Source organism: Sarcophilus harrisii, chromosome 1, assembly GCF_902635505.1.
Source record: "Sarcophilus harrisii chromosome 1, mSarHar1.11, whole genome shotgun sequence".
Lineage (NCBI taxonomy): Eukaryota > Metazoa > Chordata > Mammalia > Dasyuromorphia > Dasyuridae > Sarcophilus > Sarcophilus harrisii.
In genome coordinates this window covers 259,474,674-259,496,587 of record NC_045426.1, presented here as the reverse complement: position 1 = coordinate 259,496,587, position 21,914 = coordinate 259,474,674, and the positions used below count along the sequence as shown (strand labels likewise).

The window sequence follows — 21,914 nt, the reverse complement described above, 5'->3', positions numbered from 1 at the left end:
CCATTTCTAAGATTATTAAACTCCTTCCAGGAGGTCCCATATTAATTGTCCCCTATAATTCCTTTTTTCTCTAACTTATTTTTTGTTCCCCTTAAAGGGTTTTTTTTCTTTTTGGGGTTAAAATTTTGGATTGAAAAGTAAACCCTAATAAACTTTTAATAAAATTCTTTTAAACCCAAATCAATAGGTTTTGCTTCTGTTTTTAGGGAAAAAGGGGAAAAAAAAGGAAAAAGGGGGAAACAAGACGGAAAAAAACAAACAGAGCAAAAGGTAAAGGCGGGCAAGAAAACCCTTACCAAAGGCAAAAGGAAGAGTATGGGCGGGGGAAAAAATAGGAGGTTAAAAAAAAGGAAAGAGAAAGAGAAGAAGAAGGGGGAAAAGAGAGAAAAAGAGGAGGAGGAGGAGGGAGGGAAAGAAGAAAAAGAAAGGGAAGAAAGGGTTTTTTGTTTTTTTTTCATCATTTAAAACTTTCATTAGGCCCCAAAAAACAAAAACAGGAACAATTTGTAAAAGTCTTTCTTTTTATTTCAAATTCCCAATTGGGGTTTTTTAAAAGGATGGATTTTTTCTCAATAATTTTCGGTGAGGAAACTGGGCAAAAAGTTAAGAACCAGGGTCACACAACTAGTAAATGTTTGAGACTGGATTTGAACTTATGAAGATGAATCTTCCTGATTCAAGCTCAGGGCTCCATCTAGTCACAGACTTTATTGCCCATGGATCAAATAGCTGGTTTATATTAGAGGCAACATTAGAACCTGAGTCCTCCTGACTTCAAATTCAGCTTTTTCCACTTTACCATGCTGTGTTTTGGGCTCTATAAATCTTATTAATGCAGCCAAATATCATTATATCATACTGGTGACTCATATAGAGACTATTATGCTAGATAATTTGCTTCTCCTCCACCCTGCCAACTTCTGTATTCTGGAGTTTTTGGAGCCAAAATTTAGGGTTTTACATTTATACTTTATTAAATTTCATCTTAAAATTTAATTATTGAGCTCCTCTTACATTTAAATCACTGGACTAGGTGCTGGAAGTATTTATCATCAAGAAACTTGCATTCTTTTGTTAGTTTTGCCCTAGCCCTAGCCTACACAATTGAGCCCTTGTCAAGATAATTTGGAATCCAGATGCTTTCATCTGATATACTGGCTATCCCTCTCAGCTTTGTGTAATCTACAAAATTGATACATTTTATGTCTTAGCCTAAGTTACTAAATATGTCAAATGGGGCAAGACCAAGGAAAGAGTCTAATGGCAACCCTTTGGGTTGACATTGATACAATAAGAAAAAATCGTTGGGGTATAATTATTTAACCATGAGAGGCAGTATAGTGTAGTAGATTCACAGTGATCCTTAAAGCTAGAAAGACTTGGATTCACAGGCTGCTTTGATACATGTTGGCTATGTGACAACTGGCTGGGCAAATCACCTTGGTGCTCTAGGCAATACTTTATGGCTATAAATTCAACAGGAGGTGTTAGAGGGATTTTCACCAATCGTCATAGTCCAAACTCAATCCCTATTCAGCCATATGAATCACATAGTTTTCCCTTCCTCACTTTGTCCTTGAAGCCATAAGGAAATACATGGTCAAACATCTTGTTAAAATGCGGCAATTTTCAGATTGCTAGCATCTCAACAAAGAAAATCAGGTTACTTGGGCATGATTTGTTTTTACTAAACAAAAATTGGTCCCTATTCTCTTTCAAAGGACTCACAAGTCATCTCTTTTAGGATTTTCATGATAATTGAAATTGAACTAATCATTTTCTAGGTTCCAGGATTAGCCTTTTTTTTTTTTTAAATTGATTTGGAGTGACCAATGTTGGGGATTGAATATGGTTATATAAAGAAAACTACTATCTAGTTATCTATATACGTATTTATATATGCATATGAATAACTTTAATAACTTTAAATTGCATAAGGTTTTTAGAACATTTAATATATGCATATAATGTACACACATTCATTGTATAAATCATACATGTAAGTATATATACACATACACATATATATGTATTTTTGCATGAGTATGTTCATAATACATTTTTGCATGTACATATGCATATAAAATCTGAACTTGTTAAAACCCTGAAAGATAAGTTTGTTTCCCTAATGTGCTCTCTATATTATCTTGTATTGATTTTTCTTGGAAGATTACCACCAAGACTACTCACCTGAATAATTGATTGTAACTCCTGGATTTTTGTTTTCAGCATCTCATTCTCCCTCTCCAGTTCAAGAACTTGCTCCTTCTTGGGCCGATTCTCTATGTCATTCTTAAGTTTGAGTGACTGATTCCTCTCCAGCTTGCATTCCTCCTCCATCTTGTTTAATCGGTGCTTCAGTTGATCAATCTGGGATACCCCCAAGAAGCCAAAATGAAGTGGCCAAGAAACCATGAGTGATACACAAAATTGATATACAAGCTTTTATGTGCAACTGGCCTGTGTTATTATGACTCTTCTTCCACATGCCCCTTCATTATCTCCATGAGAATGAGAGTATTCTTAATGAATAACCTTGCCTGTTCACCTTTTATAATTAAGTAGATCCAAATGACCTTGGCAATTGGCACATTCTTGACCAATACTGCCACATTGAGAATAGGACACCAATACTCTCTGTAGGGTTTCTTTATAATACACAATTTATATAACTGAATTCTGCTCTAGCTTCTCTTCCATTAACATATCCCCCAGGAAAATTCAATCAAGCAGTCAGACAACAAGCATTTATTAAATGCTTACTGTGTGGCTAGCACTATATTAAGCACCAGTGATTAAAAAAGAAAGAAAGAAAGAAAAGTGAAAATGGTCCCTGCCTTGGTACATCACACTCTACTAGAGGAACCAAAAAATATAAATATAACTAGGAACAAGAAAGACCTAGTACAGTATCTGAATAGTTCATGTGGCAGTTTCCTAGATTGCTTTGCCAGGATCAGAATAAGACAAGTTTCTATTCCATTTTCATTCCCTATTCATGGAGTCATAGGGTTATAGGTCATAACATCACAGACCTAGAGCTAGAAGTCCAATTCTTTTCTTTTCAGATGAGGAAACTGAAACCTATGAAAGTGAGTTAGATCTAAGATAATTAAGTTGTATAAGATCATATAGGTAATAAGTGGAAGAGGTGGAATTTGAGTCCAGATTCTTCAACTCCAGCTAGTGCTTTTTCTGTGGCACCACTAAATTTAAATGCTTCCTTGGTAGTATATATCTATACAAGGCTGTATTTACCACGAGTCTTGACATAAGCATCTGTGTGCACAGAAAGATGGATTTAGAGCTGGAAGAAACATTATGGATCATCTAATCTCAATTTATTGGTAAGAAAACTCAGATCTAGAGAAGAAAATGACGTGTGCAAGATCACACAGACAATAAAGTTGGATCTGAATCCGGGTCTTCTGAATCTAAAGACCACCTCTTTCCATTCAACCAAACTATCTCCTGTAGTAAAGTTCCTTTAGCTAATCAAGCTGAATGTAAAAGTAGCAGCTGTATTCTCCTATTGAATCTGAGCTCATAACCTAAATCCAGCCCTAAGGGTCTCTCACCTCCAACTGGAGGTCCCGGCTCCTCATCACCGCCATGTTTTTCTCTTCACTCAGTTGGGCATACCGCATTGCCAGATTGTAATTGTCATCCTTCACCTTGATCAGCTCATCATTGTAGTTGTCTCTCTCCTCCTTCATCTTATGGTACCTCTCCTGGAAAGTCATTAGCTCTACCCGGGTCAGAGTCAGCTGTTTCTTTTCATCTTCCAACTGGCGGGACTTGGCCAGGAGTTCACAGCGCTGCACATCTTTGGCTTTCATTTGCTGCTGCAGCTTGATAACCTCATTCATCAAGAAATGAGTAAGACCTTCATGGCCTTCCTCCACTAGAGAAAAGGGAAAAGATACCACAGCATTTTCTAAGACCCAGGAAATGATGGAATATGAGGGAGGGTAATCAGAAAATTATCTCTGTGTCTCTCCTCTCTGTCTGTCTGTCTGTCTGCCTGTCTCTCTGTTTCTGTCTCTCTGTCTCTCTCTCTTTTCTCTCTCTCTCTCTGTCTGTCTATTGAGGGGATAAAAACAGTAAGTAAATCATGCTGACTCCATCTTTTGACTTAATTCTGGAGCTAGCTCAGTTCACTTTCTATTGAGTTATGGATCTAGTTCAATTTCTGTCTTGTGAGAAAACTTTATTCAATTGTGGGAACTGTGAGAAAACTTTATTGCTTTGTTTGAATCTAGGCCTGCATAGCTGGGAGCCTGCACCACATTTACTTGCTGCTTAGAGATACTTAACTAAGAACCTAGGTAACACTAACCAGAAACTTGCTTGGTCAGATGCAAAAATTGATACAAGGAGTTTTCTCACAATTATATATGTCAAGCAATCCACTTGTCTTATCTGAAAACTGATTGGTTAATCAGTTATTTCCATGTTCCCTTAATTGAATGGACACTTGGAGGAAGAAGGATACCTATTTTTCTGATCTTTTTAGAATCAAATTACCTAATTTTGTATTCTAGTTAATTGTTTTCTTTTAATTAATTGGTCTTATTTGAGTAATTTTAAAAATGTATAAATATCTTTCTCCCCCTGTATTTGGTGTCCAATCTTAAGCTGAGGAGGTCAGGTCCTGGTTTGTTAGGCACTTGGCATGAATTGTTTAATAAATCAATATGGTTGGAAGCTCAATCCTTTGTTTCTTCAGTCATTTCATCTTTCACTTTATCTCTCTATCTATCTCCCTCTTTGTCTCTCTCTGCCTCTGTTTCTCTCTCTCCTTTCCATTTGTCTTCCTCCATCTTTCTTTGTTTCTCTCCCTCCTTTTGTTTCATTCTCTCTCACACACCTATACCCTTCACCCCTATTTTCTCTGTCTATCTATGGAGAGGTGAAATACCATCACACCATCAAGGCTTGACTTTGATGATGAGGGGATAAACCAGACCTGCATTCTATCCTCCAAATTAAAGAATCTTAGAATTTTAGAGCCTGTGGAGCACTTGAATGGCACAGAGGATAGAATACTAATTCTGGAGTTAGGAGGATCTGGGTTCAAATGTGACCCTGGGAAAGTCACTTAATTCCAATTATCTTGCCCCTCCCCCCCCCAAAGAAGAATTTTAGAGTTTAGAATCATAAAATATTGTCTCCTCATTTTCCAAATAAGAAAAATGAGGCTCAAAGAGGGGAGTGGTTTATTCAAGGTCACATAAATAGTTTTATGTCTCTTGATAAGATTAGCATCTTTTCACTATGCTGTGTTGCTAGTGCAAATATTTTGTAACAAACGAATACTCCATGAACATTTTACTTAATTATGCTTTTGTTTTTATTTCTTAGTTCCTTTCTTCTTTTTGCACCTAATTTTTGCCAATAATTACAAATAAGTGGCTAGCAAGTCTGAGGTTTCTCTCCCTGAGTGCCCTTTCACAATTCTCCATATTCTGTTACTTCCTTTATAAACCTGTCAAGAAATTCACAGTCTTGCAGACAGATCTAACTAACACATTTGGAATGGTCACTCCTCTGTACACACATGCATTCTTTCCCCCACTTACCCAGCCTCAATGGCACTTACCAACAATGGTAGAAAACCTTCGGGTGGGTTCCTTCCCTGTTACCAACTTATAAAGTTCTGGATAATAAAACTCCAGACTCTCCAAAAAGACCACATATCCTCTTTCTCCTTTAGTATGAAGAATGTCCAATAATCGGCCTGAAACAAAAACACATAACAAAAGACATAGAAAAAATGAGACCACATTCTATAGTTAGTTAATCAATAAACTTTTATTAAATCTCTACTATATGCCAGGTACTGTGCAAAGAAAAAGAAGCAGAAGATAATCCCTGTCCTCAAGGAACTCACAATCTAATGGGGAAGACAACGAGAAAATAAATATGTACAAAGTGTATATATATATATATATATATATATATATATATATATATATGTATATATATATAAAACAAGAAAATAAATATGTATAAATTATATATATACATATATATATCTCACAAGTTTGTTATATATAACTGAAAGTATTTATTTATTTATTTTTTTTTTTTTTTTATTTAATAGCCTTTAATTTACAGGATATATACATGGGTAACTTTACAGCATTAACAATTGCCAAACCTCTTGTTCCAATTTTTCACCTCTTACCCCCCACCCCTCCCTAAATGGCAGGATGACCAGTAGATGTTAAATATATTAAAATATAACTTAGATACACAATAAGTATACATGACCAAAACATTATTTTGCTGTACAAAAAGAATCAGACTCTGAATTATTGTACAATTAGCTTGTGAAGGAAATCAAAGATGCAGGTGTGCATAAATATTGGGACTGGGAATTCAATGTAATGGTTTTTAGTCATCTCCCAGAGTTCTTTTTCTGGGTATAATTAGTTCAGTTCATTACTGCTCCATTAGAAATGATTTGGTTGATCTTGTTGCTGAGGATGGCCTGATCCATCAGGACTAGTCATCATCTAGTATTGTTGTTGAAGTATATAATGATCTCCTGGTCCTGCTCATTTCACTCAGCATCAGTTCGTGTAAGTCTCTCCAGGCCTTTCTGAAATCGTCCTGTTGGTCATTTCTTACAGAACAGTAATATTCCATAATTTTCATATACCACAATTTATTCAGCCATTCTCCAACTGATGGACATCCATTCAGTTTCCAGTTTCTAGCCACTACAAAAAGGGCTGCCACAAACATTCGTGCACATACAGGTCCCTTTCCCTTCTTTATAATCTCTTTGGGATATAATCCCAGTAGTAACACTGCTGGATCAAAGGGTATGCACAGTTTGACAACTTTTTGAGCATAGTTCCAAACTACTCTCCAAAATGGTTGGATTCGTTCACTAACTGAAAGTATTTATATGGAGCTGGGAAATACTTCCTGTAGAAGATGGAATTTTAGTTGAGAATTGAAGGGATCCAGGGATGCCAGGAGATGGAGATGAAAAGGAAAAGAACTCTAGGCATGGGGAATGTCAGAGAAGATGCCCAGAATAGAGAGATTGAGGGTCTTCTTTGAGAAGACTGGTGTCAAAGAGCACATGCAGGAAGTAAGCCATAAGATGACTGGAAAGATAGAGGGGCAGGGGATAAATTATGAAGACATTTAAATGCCAAACATCTTGATCTACTTTGATTTGCCTCTAATACCCTCTTTTTAAATAATAGCTTTTTTATTTTCAAAATATATACAAAGCTAGTTTTCAGCATTCACCCTTGCAAAAACCTTGTGTTCTAAATTTTTTTCCTTCTCTTCCCCCACACCCTCCCTTAGACAGCAAGTAATTCAATATATGTTAAATATGTGCAATTTTTTTCTATATATATTTCCACATTGGATCATGCTGCACAAGAAAAATCAGTTCAAAAAGGGGAAAAAATGAGAAAGAATAAAAAGCAAGCAAACAACAAAAAAGGTGAAAGTATTATGTTATGATCCACAACCAGTCCTCACAGTGCTCTCTGGATGCAAATGACTCTCTCCATCACAATTTCCAATACTCTCTTAATAAGAGCTAACATTAACATGGTAATTGAATGGTTACAAAGCATTTTACATGTATTATTTCATCTGATTTTCACAATAATCTTGTGAGGTAGGTCCTATTATTACCTTCATGTGGCAGATGAAGAAACTGAGTCAGTAATGGGTCACATAACTTATCTGGAATCACATACTTAGGCAATGTCTGAGTTGGGGTTTAGACTTGGATCTCCCTAACTCTAAGTGCTGCACCCAATCAACTAGTTCCCTCTTCACAAAGGTAAACTATGCTGGCAAATTTTACTATTTCTGGATTTTACCACAAACTCCAGAGAACTGGCTTAAAAAGTTACCCAAGAGAAGCAAAGCAAAGGGTCTTGAATGTCTGGAAAGCAGCATAACCAGTGTGATTCCCTAGTGGTTTGAAGATACTGGATAAAGGAGGTTGGGACCAAAGAGTTGCATCCATCAAGATAATATGATATAGCTTCTAATTCTCTGGGACAAGGTAGGAACAGTGATGAATGTATTGAGTGAGGGGATGTGTGTATGGGAGATAAGCATGAATTCATGCATATATTTTGTGTAACTATTATGCTACTTAGCTTTTCCATGAAAAAATTTAAATGTAGGGAGACTGGGAGATTTTGTGCTAGTTAGAATATTGTACAAAATGAGGATCTTTTCTTCCTGCAAACAAATGTACATAATAAAGACAAGATTGTGGGCCAATAGTAGAATGTGATAACCTTGCCATCTTCAATCCGACTTTTTTTTGTTTTGTTGTTGTTGTTCAACATCATTTGCATGTCGGTCAACAAGGATCTTCAGAGCAAGCTAGATTATATAACCTCAATTTACAAATAGCTTTTGTATTTTGGGAGGTTATGGTTTGGGTTTGGGGGGACAGGAGGACAGAGAAGAGTACAGAATACCATAAATTTTTAAGTGGGAGTAACAACAGATTTTCTAATCCTAAATTAGGTAATTGTATGGGACAAAAAACTTCTAATTAGCAATAAACACAGAAAGTCAGAAGAATAGACTTAAGTTTTGTTTGGAACATTCTGACTGGCTTCTATTTGGCTTTCTTCTACTGAATATGGTGACTCATAACTTTGGCTGTAAAACAGATATCTATTACCTCATTTTTATCAGGGAGAAGAAGCTTTCTATTTGTTATGCTTATGGTAGCTTTTTTGAAGGGCCCACAAGTGAGAAGGATTGAACCAGGTACTCCATAAACTAAATTAAATTAGCGATAAATAGTCCCTAAATTTTATCTTCCATAGATGTTAACTATTAGCTAGGCCATCCTTTTAATATTTCATACTTGGATTTTCATTTTCTTCATGTTCTGTATAATCCTTATCCTATCCTCTAATATATTCTCCTGTTTCCAACTTACCTATGGCTTTCTATCCTGAGTAGTATCTTCTCATATCCAGAAAAACCACAGTGGAGGACGCTTTGGTACACCCTAACCTTCCTTTGGGAAAACCAACTAACAGCTAGAGATATCATGTAATGTGACTTGACTTTCCATCCCCAATCCTTGTGATATCTGGGAAGGAGGTTACCTGATCGGTTGATTTTGGAAGGTAACATGGGAGCACTGAGCACTTCATCTTCATCTTGTTCATCAATGACCTTACACTGGCGCAAGTAAGGGGTGAGCTTGGCTGGGTTGATGTATCGGCTTAGCATATGGCGGTTACACTCCACATTTTCCCAAAGGGCATCTTCTTCATTCTTTAATGTCTCCATGTAGTCACCCATTTCTGGCTCACCTCCTTTCACACACAAACACACACAAAACACCAATAATTACAATCAAAATACATGGAAAACACCCATTTAATTGCTGTGAGTCTGACTGGACCAGTTAGCTAAGTGGTCACAGATTCAATCCTCATTTGATTCAATTACCATTGTACAGAGAGCACTGCTGCCTGAATTCCAGTCAGGATGCTTATAGTTTAGTCAAAGGCTTCTTGGCATAGTGGATAATGTATTAGATTAGAAACCAGGAAGATCTGAATCTGAAATCTACCTCTGACACTTTCTAGCCATGTATCTTTGGGCATCTTACTTCAATGAACCTCAGTTTCCTCCCTTGTAAAATGGGAATAATAATAGCTGAAGTATCTATATCACAAGCTTGTTAAAAGGCTCAAATGATAATGTATGTTTGTAATGTATGTAAAACACTTTGTAAACTTTGAAGCACCATACGGGGTGTCCTAAAAGTCTTAGTTCATTTAAAAGCTCTTAAAGCTTTAAAATGTACTAAGGCTTATGGGACACTATATAAATGTTGAATATTCAGTCACTGGGGTCACTTAAAGTACTCTACAGGCAGCAAATAAATTTCATTGCTTTCATATAAAAAAAGATAGTTTAAAAAACTTTTTAATGGGCCTACATCCTGAAAAAAAGTCAATTCAAGGAATATTTATAGAACATTTACACATACATATATATTCACAAATGTGTATATAAACAAAGACATACCTAAACATATATTGATGTGTGTATGTGATATGTCTTTCTACAGACATATATACATACATTATATATATTATACACACACAGAGAGAGATATGTGCCCTAGTAAGTAGAGTATTTGGCCTGGAGTCAGGAAGAATTATCTTTATGAGTTCAAATCTGGCTTCTGTTACTAGCTGTGTGCCCCTGATCACACTTAACTCTGTGTGCCTCAGTTTCCTCATCTGTAAAATGAGCTAGAGAAGGAATTAGCAAACCACTCCAGTATCTTTGCCAAGAAAATCCCAAATAAAGTAAAAAAGAATCAGGCATAAGTGAAAACAACTGAATAGCAACTCTATGTAAATACACATACATATACACAAATTATATATATTCATTATACATATGAGTATACATGCCCAGTGCATGCATATGTATATACATACATATACATACCACACAAATATGTATGTGCACAGACATGTACACATCACACAATTTGCATATACCTATACATACATACATATATATATTATATATATGTACAAAGTTCTGTGTGAGTGCTGTGGAAGAAACAAGAAGTATGATGTTGGTCCTTAAGGATCTCAAGACAACTTATGAAACAGTTCAACAGTACAAGGCAGTTTGACCAATGGATCTACTCTAGGTGAGTTAAGTTATTTACAGTGACCTTTCCTGGTCATTTGGACTTGTGTTTTTCAAATATAAAGCTCTCCTTTTAAGTTTGCTTTGTGAAAGAGGTTGTTTGGGGGTGAGTTGGCAGAGAGCTTTAATAAAAGCTGTTTCTTTCCAAAGCACTTTGACCAACTTGGGCATAAATCAGTGTTAGTTTTGGCTCCTGAACAAAACCAATGGGAACACTGGGAATTTCAGTATATAAGAAGGAAAGGAAGGTAAAGGAGGAAGAAAGGAGGCTGAAAGTAGAGCTAGAAGGGACCTCAGTGACCATTTAGTTTAATCCCCTCAGTTTTTATAAAGAGAAATGAGACTCAGATTTAGTGATTTGTTCAAGGTCACATAAGTGAAATTTGAGCTCCTGTCCTCTAATTTCATTTCAGTGAAGCTGTTTCCATGTACCATGCTTTCTCCTTCAGAAAAATAACCCTTACTCAAAGTAAAGAATGAAGACGTTTTTCATATCTCCCTCTTTAGATCTATCCTTTTGTTTTTTACTCACTGTAATGTATGAATTGTAGAATGAAAGAATGAATAAAAGCTTTTTATTGATAGGCATTATTTATTTCTTGATCTTTGGAGCTGGGAAGAATTGGGTTTGTGTTCTATTTCTAATACAGACTCAACCTCTGTCAGCCTTGGTCTCCTGATCATACAGATTTGTCAATAAGGACCTACATCATAAAGATATAGAGGATCAAGTGAGATAACATGAGTAAAGTACTTTACAAAACTTTAAAGCTCTCTATAAATATAATTATTTTATATGTTGACAGTGTGACCCTGGGAAAAGTCAGCTTACCTCTAGGAATCCTGGGCCAGTGGTGTCAAACTCAAATTGAAATGGATTCCTGGTGCCTCATATTAACCTAGAAAATCACAAATTAGCATTATCCATTTTGTATTGTATTTTTATTCAGTTTATTAAACATTTCCCAATTAATCTAGTTCAGGCTGGAGTTTTGCAGGCAATTCTTTAAGGCTGTAATTTGTGGAATTTTGCTGGAAGGAAATTTCCTTTCCCAGTGGGACCACAGGCCCAGATTTTGAGAAATCCCTAGCACCTAGAACATGATTTGGGACATAGAAGACATGAAATAATGTTGCCCATTACACAGAAGGCATGCAATGAATATATGTTCCATTGAATTAAGTGACAATGCTTAGCACTTGCTAGCATATTTAATATTTATATTTGATATTTAATAAGTAACTTTTAAAATTGTTGTTTTTTAAACCCATGTATTTATTGAGCACTCCACTCATCGTATTCATATTTGTGTCAATGTTCAAAGACTGGAAATGGCATCAGAATCCCAGCATGAAGATGCTAACTCAGTGCAACCTCTGTAAGCTAAAAGGCACATCTGTTATAATCTGGACTGGCAGAGAGATTGATACAACTTGAGAACCTAGAGAGAAGATACCTATGTCATTTGTCTGTCATTTTAAAAGGACTCTCTGGCTAAGCAGATCTTAACAAAAACAACAAAAATTCAAGACGCATCTTGAAAGGTACTTTGCCCTCCCCAGGGGTATCTGCTCCCCCTTCCCACTTCATTGTAACCATAACTGAATCTGACTCAGGTCTCCCTGTCACGGGGGATGAACCTAGTGGTCCGTCTCAGTCACAGGGAGACTTCTCTGTCGGAAAACAATTTGTGCAGAAAGGCTACCTGTCCACAGCTCATCTGAGAGGTGTCAACTCTGAAAGCTGATCTCCAGAATGTGAATTACCAGCACTGCCTGCCCTTCGGTAAGGAAATATTACAGGGGCTGCTTCACAGACCTGTTATTTTCCTGCATTTAAGATGGTCTCCATCCAGCCAGAGTTTTTTCTCCAGGCTCTGCTTGTACTTAACAGGAGTGAGGGCATAGGTGGAAACAGATATAAAGACAAGGGTGTGACAATGAGTCCATGGACACTCGGCCTTGAGGTCAAGATTTCATAGCCTCTTAGATATAAAGCTGAAAGAGACTGCAGAGATTCCAACCCTCATTTTAGAAATGATGAAAATAAAGTTAGGGAAGTGAAAGGGCTGCCCAGGACTGAACAGATGAAGAACTTCAGAATCCAGATTTGAACACAAGACTGCTTTCTTTGGAACTGCCATTCTTTCCATTGTTTTACCCTTTCTCCTAGAAGGTCACTCAGACAGACATTCAATGGTTTTGTGATCACTTCATCTCTTTGGAGATCAGTTTCTTCATCTATAAAATGGGAAAGATAAACTTATACTGCCTATCTCATAGGGTTGTTGTGAGTAAAGTTCTTTGTAAACCTCAAACTGCTACTTAAAAATTATTTATTATTAAAAAGAAAGCTTGCAATTCATGGAATTTCTTGCAGAAATATATAATGACTGGGGTTTCTACCCCATCACATTAATCACCAGAAATGATTGCTCCCTAAGAATCTGCTTGTGTTGCTTTTATGGGAAAGTGATTACAAAACTTTCCAAGAATCAATTTAGGATGATAGTGATAATAACTGATGATGATGATGACTATAATAACTGACATTTATATAGTGCTTTAGAGTTTGCAAAGCATTTTCAATAATACGTAGTTCCATTTGACCCTTAGAACAACCTTGCTATTATTCTTTCAATTCTGCAGATGAAGAAACTGAGATTTGGAAATGTTAGGGATCATAGTCAGCTTCCAGAGTCTATGTTAGAGCTGTATTCATGGAACCGTAGAATTTGTAATTTTAGGGATCATCTTGAAAAATAGCCATTCTCTTACAGCTAAGGAAACAGAGACCCCCTAGTAAATGCCTTAAGGTCAAGATCTGAGGCCAGAACTCAAGGATTCTACTATAGAATATTGCTTCTATTACCACTTAGCCCCAGCCCTATTTCTGTCCTTGGTAGTGCTCAATTTCCAGATCCTAGGCCAGGATACTTCAAATGTAATCAAGGGCTTAGACTTTTGAAAGATAGCTGCTGCCTTCATTGTGGTCACCCGGCTCCCACAGTCCAGCCTTCAATCTTTCTCAGACACTCCCCACTGTCAAGCCTCAGATTAGATACTTTTTTCTAATATTCAAGGGCAAATGAGTCTGAGCTACCTGAACTAGATTATGGGAGAAAGAGGATTTTATTCCCTAAAAGGAACAAACCAAGCAATCATCACTGATGAGACCTTGGTGAAGGAGATACAAATACAGGTATTATCACCCCCATTTAGCAGATGGGGAAACTGAGGCTCCAGAGAGTTTACATTACTTGGACATGGTCACAAGGCTAATAAGTGGAAGACAGGATACCAATCAATGCCTTTTGTGCTCCATATTCAGCACTCTATCCTTTATACCATCCATTTTACATGACACAAGCATTATATGATATTTCCTAATTTTCCTTGGTTAATACTCGGGAAGTAGCTCTCATGAGGAGGTGATAGAGGTTCTGTAGTGGGGTTGTGTGTCCAAAGTGGAGTAGGGGTGATCAGGGGAATGTCCTGGGAACTCATCAGGAAAGGCCTCTGTCATTCTAACAAAGTACATGATCCTCACCAAAGGGTCAGAGCCGTTTGGTCCATGGGAGGTGTCCTGATCCAACAAGAATTCTCCTATCATTTTGGTTATATTACCAAAGAGCAATTTCTAAATATAGAATTCTCTGAGATGTCACATTCCAAGATGCAAGTCTTTAAAGAGTTATGCAACAAAGTCTGATTTTTTATATTTTCCTACTTGGCTCTAGGTTCTCCCCTTCAAGTTGATAATGTAGTCTTGGGTTCAGTTTGTAATGGGTGATTTAAGGTCTGAGGGGAAAGAAGGAAGGTTCTTGGTGTTCCTCAAGTCATTTTATTCAAGGATATGACCAGATGAGTAGAGAATGACACAGACTTCAGGATGGATCATGTAAGCTTCAACATGGCACTTTGCTTTAGAAAAGTAGGCCATCCCTAAGGGAAGTCTTCCATGCTCCTTTCAATTGATGATGACAGGAATTGACAGCTGACAGGAAGCAGTGAGAGCGAATGCCTTTTTGCCCCTACTCAGGGAAACTCCAGAAAATACAACTATGAGCCCCAAGACATTGGGGACAGAGAATAGGTCAGCTGGGTGCCTCTGAGGTTAGCCCTGCTCGGTTTGGAAGCTCCTTTTGGGGCCTTCCTAAAAAATCAACCTGGATTCTTCAGTAGCTCTGCTTTGTAGAATGGAGGCATTTTAATCAGTAACTAATTCATTAGGTCAAGAGCAGTGAACTATTTCCTTTTGCCCAGAAGAATTCCCTTCACTGTGAATTATGTCTTCAGCCTCCAGCTTGCCGTAGGTTTCGGCAGCCACACGCCGCGGCGTACACGCTCTAATTTCCCAGAGGTGGCATTTCTTACAGTGACTGGCAGGTTCTGCTGGTTCCTCATCGAGGTCATTATTAATGTATGACCAGATCACTCCAAGCACCCAGCAGGGTTTCATTGGCTTGTGTGGGACATGGTTCTCCACTGTGGAAAATCAAAAGACTCTAGAGTAGGAAGAGGGATGGTGAGGGCGATAGGAGGGGATAGGGGAGGGACACAGCACACTGCCAAGGTGAACCTCTCCTGGATTCCCCTGCAGATTCTGACATCTGGCAGCCAGGTCCCACTACAGGAATAACCACGGGAGGCTAAGCAAAGACATCTTCGCTCATGCACATTAGAAACTCCAGCTTTCCTAAGATACTGCTGTTTAATCAGGAACTTGCCTGGGTTGGGCACTTAAGACTTAATTGCATGTGACATTAGATCTCCCTATGCTGACAAAGGCTGCTCTTGTCGTGTGTCAGCTAGGATCATGGTGGGCTGTCAAAGATGCTGGTCTGGGAATAACTCTCTGCCCCAGGGGATACTGGAGAAGCTCATCTCTCGAGGTCACCGTCTCCTTGAATTTCTTATAGCTCTTCTGCACAGTGATTGAAAGAAGGGAAGCCATACTTAACGCTACCTGGTGATGAGCTTAGTAGATGGGAGAGGGTATGAGGCAAATAATGGAGGGACCAAAAGGTGCTTTCCTGACCCCAAGCAATCCAGCCAGTCTTGAGTCCCCTGAACAACTAAATGACAGCATAGTGGTTTGATGGAAAAGCCAGCCAATCTCTAGGAGAGGGAAGATGGATAGGAACAACTCTCTCAACCTGGGAAACGATGTATTTTAGATCTGGCTTCCTCTGCATCTTCATAGAAGGGGAAATCAACTGTGAAGTAGATGTGTAAGAGAACCAAGGACAAAATAATTATCATTGATAATGCCTTATTTCTTTTTTCCCCTTTCCTTCCCCCCTTCTCACTTTGGATTCCGATTGCAGCCTTTAGGTCTCAAGTTTGGGGAAAATACACAGAATATTTTTCTAAGATTCACTTATAAGTGCAACATTCACAAGAGATACAACAATTTACTTTGCTTCCAAGTTCCTTCTTTTTAAGGAATGATAATATTATTAAAAAGTTTTTGATACATCATCATGACACACAAGTATACATTCAAGTTGTTCTATGCTGATACAGAGGACAGATGAATAAATTATCAAAGTCTCCATCTATATAGGCCTTCAAATTTTGCAAAATACATTATTATATACATTATCTCCATTTTGACTTCATACTAATGCTTCAGCTATTAAGTTATAATTTAAATAGTGCTCTGAGGCTTTCAAAGCACTTTATATATTATCTCATTTGATCCTCACAGTTACCCTATGAGGTAAATGCAATTTTTTCCTCCATTTTACATGTGAGGAAACCGAGACTGAGAAAAGGGTAGCTTGCTCAGAGTTACACAGGTAATAAGTGTCTAAAGAAGGATTTAAACCCAGGTCTTCCTGATTGACTCCAAGTTCAACATCCTAGCCTTCATGCCATCTGGCATTCCATGAGGTAGATTACACATTTCATTTCCTAGAAAAGGAAAGTGAGATTCAGAGAGAGGTCATTTGCTAGAATATATCAGAAATAGATTTTGAATCCAAAGCTTCTAAATTCTAATTCCAGCATTTTCTACTCATTATGTTTCCAAGTAAAGACTAATGGGTAGTTTTTTTTTCCTTAACAAAAAAGAAGTTTCTAACAGTTGGAGCTATTCACCAATGGCCTGGGCAAGCTACCCCACCACTAGGAATGTTCAAGTGGATGATACTGGAAAAGATGCAATAGAAGAGATTTCTCCCTCCTTCAAGATCTGGCTTCATTCACATTTTGGGGAATTTATTTCCTTAAAAGTTGGCCTATTTCACCATGGGATATCTCTGATTGTCTTTCCTCATATGGTGCCAAGCTCTATCTTTCAGAAGTGTCTACCCTTTGCTCTGAGTTCTGCCTTCTGGGGAGAAGCAAAATAAACCTAATTCCTCAACTTTCTTGCAACTTTTCAAGACCTGGAAGACTGCTAACCACTTCCTTCCACCCCTCCATTTCTTTTCTCCAGGGTAAATATCCTTTGTGAGGCATCATGAGGTAAGAACTGGCCTCTAAATCAGGACAATTTGGGTCTAAATTTTACTCTGACTTGTGCTGGTGGCTCTAGGGAAGTTATTTACCTTCTCAGGACCCTCCAACAATTCCCTAAAACTTTCCTTTTTCATGAGGCAATTGGAGTTATGTGATTTGCCTAGGATCACACAGGTAGGAAGTGTAAAGTATCTGAGGCCAGATTTAAATTCAGATCCTCCTTACTCCAGGATTTGTGCTCTTTCCACTGCACCATTGAGTTACCCCAATTCCCTAAAACTTTAAATTGCAGAACAAGTGGAGTTATTTATTGACAGAGGGAGTTGCCTCATCAAGGAATTTCTCAGATCAATGTAGTTACAGGCCTGACCAAAAAATCAAAACAATCCTCAGGATCTCCAATCAATCCTTATATTGCTGACTTTCAAGTCCTTTCATCATCCTTATTCTTCAGGACAGTCTTCCTTCTCACCCCAAACCTAGTACTTTTCTCATAATACTATATGGTTTTTCAGCAAAATAGATATCCCTTTCCTCTTCTGTTTCTTTTTTATAGGATAAACATACCCAGTCCCTTCTACCAAGTCTCCACCATACTTCCACCATCCTCCACCATTGTTCTCCTTTGAATGTTCTCTAGATCATCCCTAAAATGGGGGGCCCTGACCTGAACAGATGTGGCAGATATGATTTGGCCGAGGCAGAGTTCAGTGGGACTATTGCTATAACTTCTAACTGTTGTCTCACTCCAAGATTCTAGAACTGAGTTCAATTATCCAGCACGATATAAGTTTGTGTTTCTTTAATCGTTTTCTTTCTTTCTGCAAGGCAATTGATATTAAGTGACTTGCCCAGAGTCACACAGTTAATAAGTGTTTAAGTATCTGAAGCCTCATTTGAACTCAGAATAAATATCTTTTGTGAGGCAGCATGAGGTAAGAACTGGACTCTAAGTCAGAACAATAAGGAAATGTAAGAGTTTTACTCTTACATATGTTAGTGACTCTGGGGAGGTTGTGTGTGTGTGTGTGTGTGTGTGTGTGTGTGTGTGTGAGACAGAGAGAGAAACAGAGACAGAGAGAGAGGCAGAGACAGAGAGACAGACACAGATAGAGAGACAGAGAGAAAAGAGAGAGGAGAGAGAGAGAGAGGGTGAGACAGAGAGAGAGAGAAAGAGAGAGAGAGAGAGGAAATGAAGGAAGAAGGGATGGAGGAAGGGAAAGAGGGGGAGAGAGAGACACTTCAGGGCAAGTGCTCTATCCATTGCTCCATCTAACTGCCCCTTTCTTTAATCTCAGTAAAAGGAAACTCTTTTCTCATGAAAGGTATGGATATCAAACAAAAGAAAAATACTTTTGATTACAATCATCTATTATTATTGTTGTGCATGTAAAAAATTTTTTTTTAAAAAACCACTTTGTAGGGTTTACCTGAAAGATGAATCATCATTGAGAATCTGAGGAAGTGGGCAGAGCTGAAAGGGAGGCAAGACATACTTGTTTAGTCATTGAACTTGGGACCTATCAGCCACTGTGCTCTGGAAATGTGCTGAGAACCACAGAGTCGCAGTGATGAAGGCACCTCAGAGGCTATCTTGTCTAATTCATATCTGAACACTGAAATGCCAAAAAGTACTAGATATGGTACTGATACCTAAACCAGGTAGGTTGAAAACAGAGAAAGAAATTATAGATCAATCTCCCTAATGAAGATTGATGCAAAAATCTTAAATAAAATATTACCAAAAATATTACAGAAAATCATCCCCAGGATAATACACCATGACCAAGTAGGATTTATACCAGGAATGCAAGGCTGGTTCAATATTAGGAAAACTATTAGCATAATTGACTATATCAATAATCAAATTAACAAAAACCATATGATCATCTCAATAGATGCAGAAAAAACATTTGATAAAATCCAATATCCATTCCTATTAAAAACACTTGAGAGCATAGGAATAAATGGACTTTTCCTTAAAATAGTCAGCAGCATCTATTTAAAACCATCAGTAAGCATCATATGTAATGGGGATAAACTGGAACCATTCTCAATAAGATCAGGAGTGAAACAAGATTGCCCACTATCACCATTACTATTCAATATTGTATTAGAAATGCTAGCTTCAGCAATAAGAGTTTGAGAAAGCGATTAAAGAAATTAGCATAGGTAATGAGAAAACCAAATTATCACTCTTTGCAGATGATATGATGGTATACTTAGAGAACCCTAGAGACTCTAATAAAAAGCTATTAGAAATAATCCACAACTTTAGAAAAGTTGCAGGATACAAAATAAATCCACACAAATTCTCAGCATTCTTATACATCACTAACAAAATCCAACAGCAAGAGATACAAAGAGAAATTCTATTTAAAATAACTGTCAGTAGAATAAAATATTTGGGAGTCTGCCAAAGGAAAGTCAGGAACTATATGAGCAAAACTACAAGACATTTTCCACACAAATGAAGTCAGATCCAAACAATTGGAAAAGTATTAAGTGCTCCTGGATAGGTCAAGTGAATATAAGAAAGATGATAATACTACCTAAACTAATCAATTTATTTAGTGCTATACCAATCAGACTCCCAAGAAACTATTTTAATGACCTAGAAAAAATAACAACAAAATTCATATGGAAGAACAAAAGGTCAAGAATTTCAAGGGAACTGATAAAAAAATCAAATGAAGGCTGTCTAGCTGTACCTGATCTAAAACTATAGTATAAAGCAGCTGTCATCAAAACCATTTGATATTGGCTAAGAAAGAGACTAGTTGATCAATGGAATAAGTTAGGTTCACAGGACAAAATAGTCAATAACTATAGCAATCTAGTGTTTGACAAACGCAAAGATCCCAACTTTTGGGATAAGAATTCACTATTTGACAAAAACTGCTGGGAAAACTGAAAATTAGTATGGCAGAAACTAGGCATTGACCCACACTTAACACTGTACTCCAAGATAAGCTCAAAATGGGTTCATGATTTAAACATAAAGAATGAGATTATAAATAAATTAGAAGAACATAGGATAGTTTGTTTACTTCTCAGACTTGTGGAGCAGGAAGGAATTTGTGACCAAAGAAGAACTAGAGATCATTATTTATCACAAAATAGAAATTTTTGATTATATCAAATTAAAAAGCTTTTGTACAAATAAAACTGATGCAAACAAGATTAGAAGGGAAGCAATAAACTGGGAAAACATTTTTACAGTTAAAGGTTCTGATAAATACCTCATTTCCAAAATATATAGAGAATTGACTCTAATTTATAAGAAATCAAGCCATTCTCCAATTGATAAATGGTCAGGGGATATGAACAATTTCAGATGATGAAATTGAAACTATTTCTATTCATACGAAAGGGTGTCCCAAATCACTGTTGATCAGAGAAATGCAAAGTAAGACAACTCTGAGATACCACTACACACCTGTCAGATTGGTTAAGATGACAGGAAAATATAATGATGAATGTTAGAGGGGATGCAGGAAAACTGGGACATTGATACATTATTGGTGGAGTTGTGAACGGATTCAACCATTCTGGAGAGCAATTTGGAACTATGCTCAAAAGGTTATAAAACTGTGCGTACCCTTTGATCCAGCAGTGTTACTACTGGGCTTATATCCCAAAGAGATATTAAAGAAGGAAAAGGGACCCATATGTGCAAAAATGTTTGTGGCAGCCCTTTTTTGTAGTGGCCAAAAACTGGAAAATGAATGGATGCCCATCAATGGGAGAATGGCTGGGTAAATTGTAGTATATGAATGTTATGGAATATTAGAAATGACCTGCAGGATGAATACACAGAGGCTTGGAGAGACTCACATGAACTGATATTAGGTGAAATGAGCAGAACCAGGAGATCATTATATACTTCAACAACAATATTATATGAGGATAAATTCTGATGGAAGAAGCTCTCTTCGGCAATGAGAAGATCCAAATCAGTTCCAATTGATCAGTGATGAACAGAATCAGCTATACCCAGAGAAAGAACACTGGGAAATGAGTGTGGACCACAACATAGCATTTCCACTCTTTCTGTTATTGTTTGCTTGCACTTTTGTTTTTCTTCCCAGGTTATTTTTTACCTTTCTGAATCTGATTTTTCTTGTGCAACAAGAGAACTGTACAAATATGTACACATATATTGTATTTAAGATATACATGTTTAACATGTATGAGACTGCCTGTCATCTAGGGGAGGGGGTGGAATTGGGTGGAGAACGGGAAAAGTTGGAACAGAAGTGATTGCAAGGGGCAATGTTGAAAAATTATCCATGCTTATGTTCTGTCAATAAAAAGCTATAATAAAAAATAAAGTTGAAGTCACAGAAAAAAAGTACTAGGTTCAAATTCTGCTATTAATTACCTGTGTGATTTGAGTCAAATCATTATGTTTCTTCAAATGTAAATTGAGAACATTGAACCAGATGATGCTTGAGATTATTTCTAGGGATTTATTGTAGTGTGCTGATATGGGAGCAAGTTCTTCTTCCAAGCCATCCCTATGATCCTTTGCTAGTCCTTTCCACCTGTCCCCATGCCCAGTGCAGAGCTTGTCACTGTGGCATATTATTGACAAGGTCAACTTTCTGCTCTTATTTTCTCTGCTTGTTGTTCCCTCCTGTTTGCCATCAATACCCTAAAGGATTCCTTCCCCCTAGGAGATGGGGAAGATGCAATCAGGGATGATGCTGTGCCGGTATAGGCCAAACAGATCTGGCAGATGAGCC

The 21,914-nt window shown here is 37.4% G+C and overlaps 1 protein-coding gene across 1 annotated transcript in view; it reads right to left on the bottom strand.

Annotated features, from left to right (window-relative positions):
• Positions 1-21,914, bottom strand: part of CARD11 (caspase recruitment domain family member 11) — a 141,323-nt gene that overhangs the window by 47,685 nt on the left and 71,724 nt on the right. Inside the window, exons 2-6 of the mRNA XM_012542824.3 lie at positions 11,531-11,597; positions 9,123-9,335; positions 5,603-5,740; positions 3,579-3,904; positions 2,191-2,370 (exon numbers count right to left, since the gene is read on the bottom strand). Of these exons, the coding sequence (XP_012398278.1) occupies positions 2,191-2,370; positions 3,579-3,904; positions 5,603-5,740; positions 9,123-9,321 (843 nt within the window). The 5' untranslated portion in view covers positions 9,322-9,335; positions 11,531-11,597. The remainder of the gene's footprint in view (positions 1-2,190; positions 2,371-3,578; positions 3,905-5,602; positions 5,741-9,122; positions 9,336-11,530; positions 11,598-21,914) is intronic.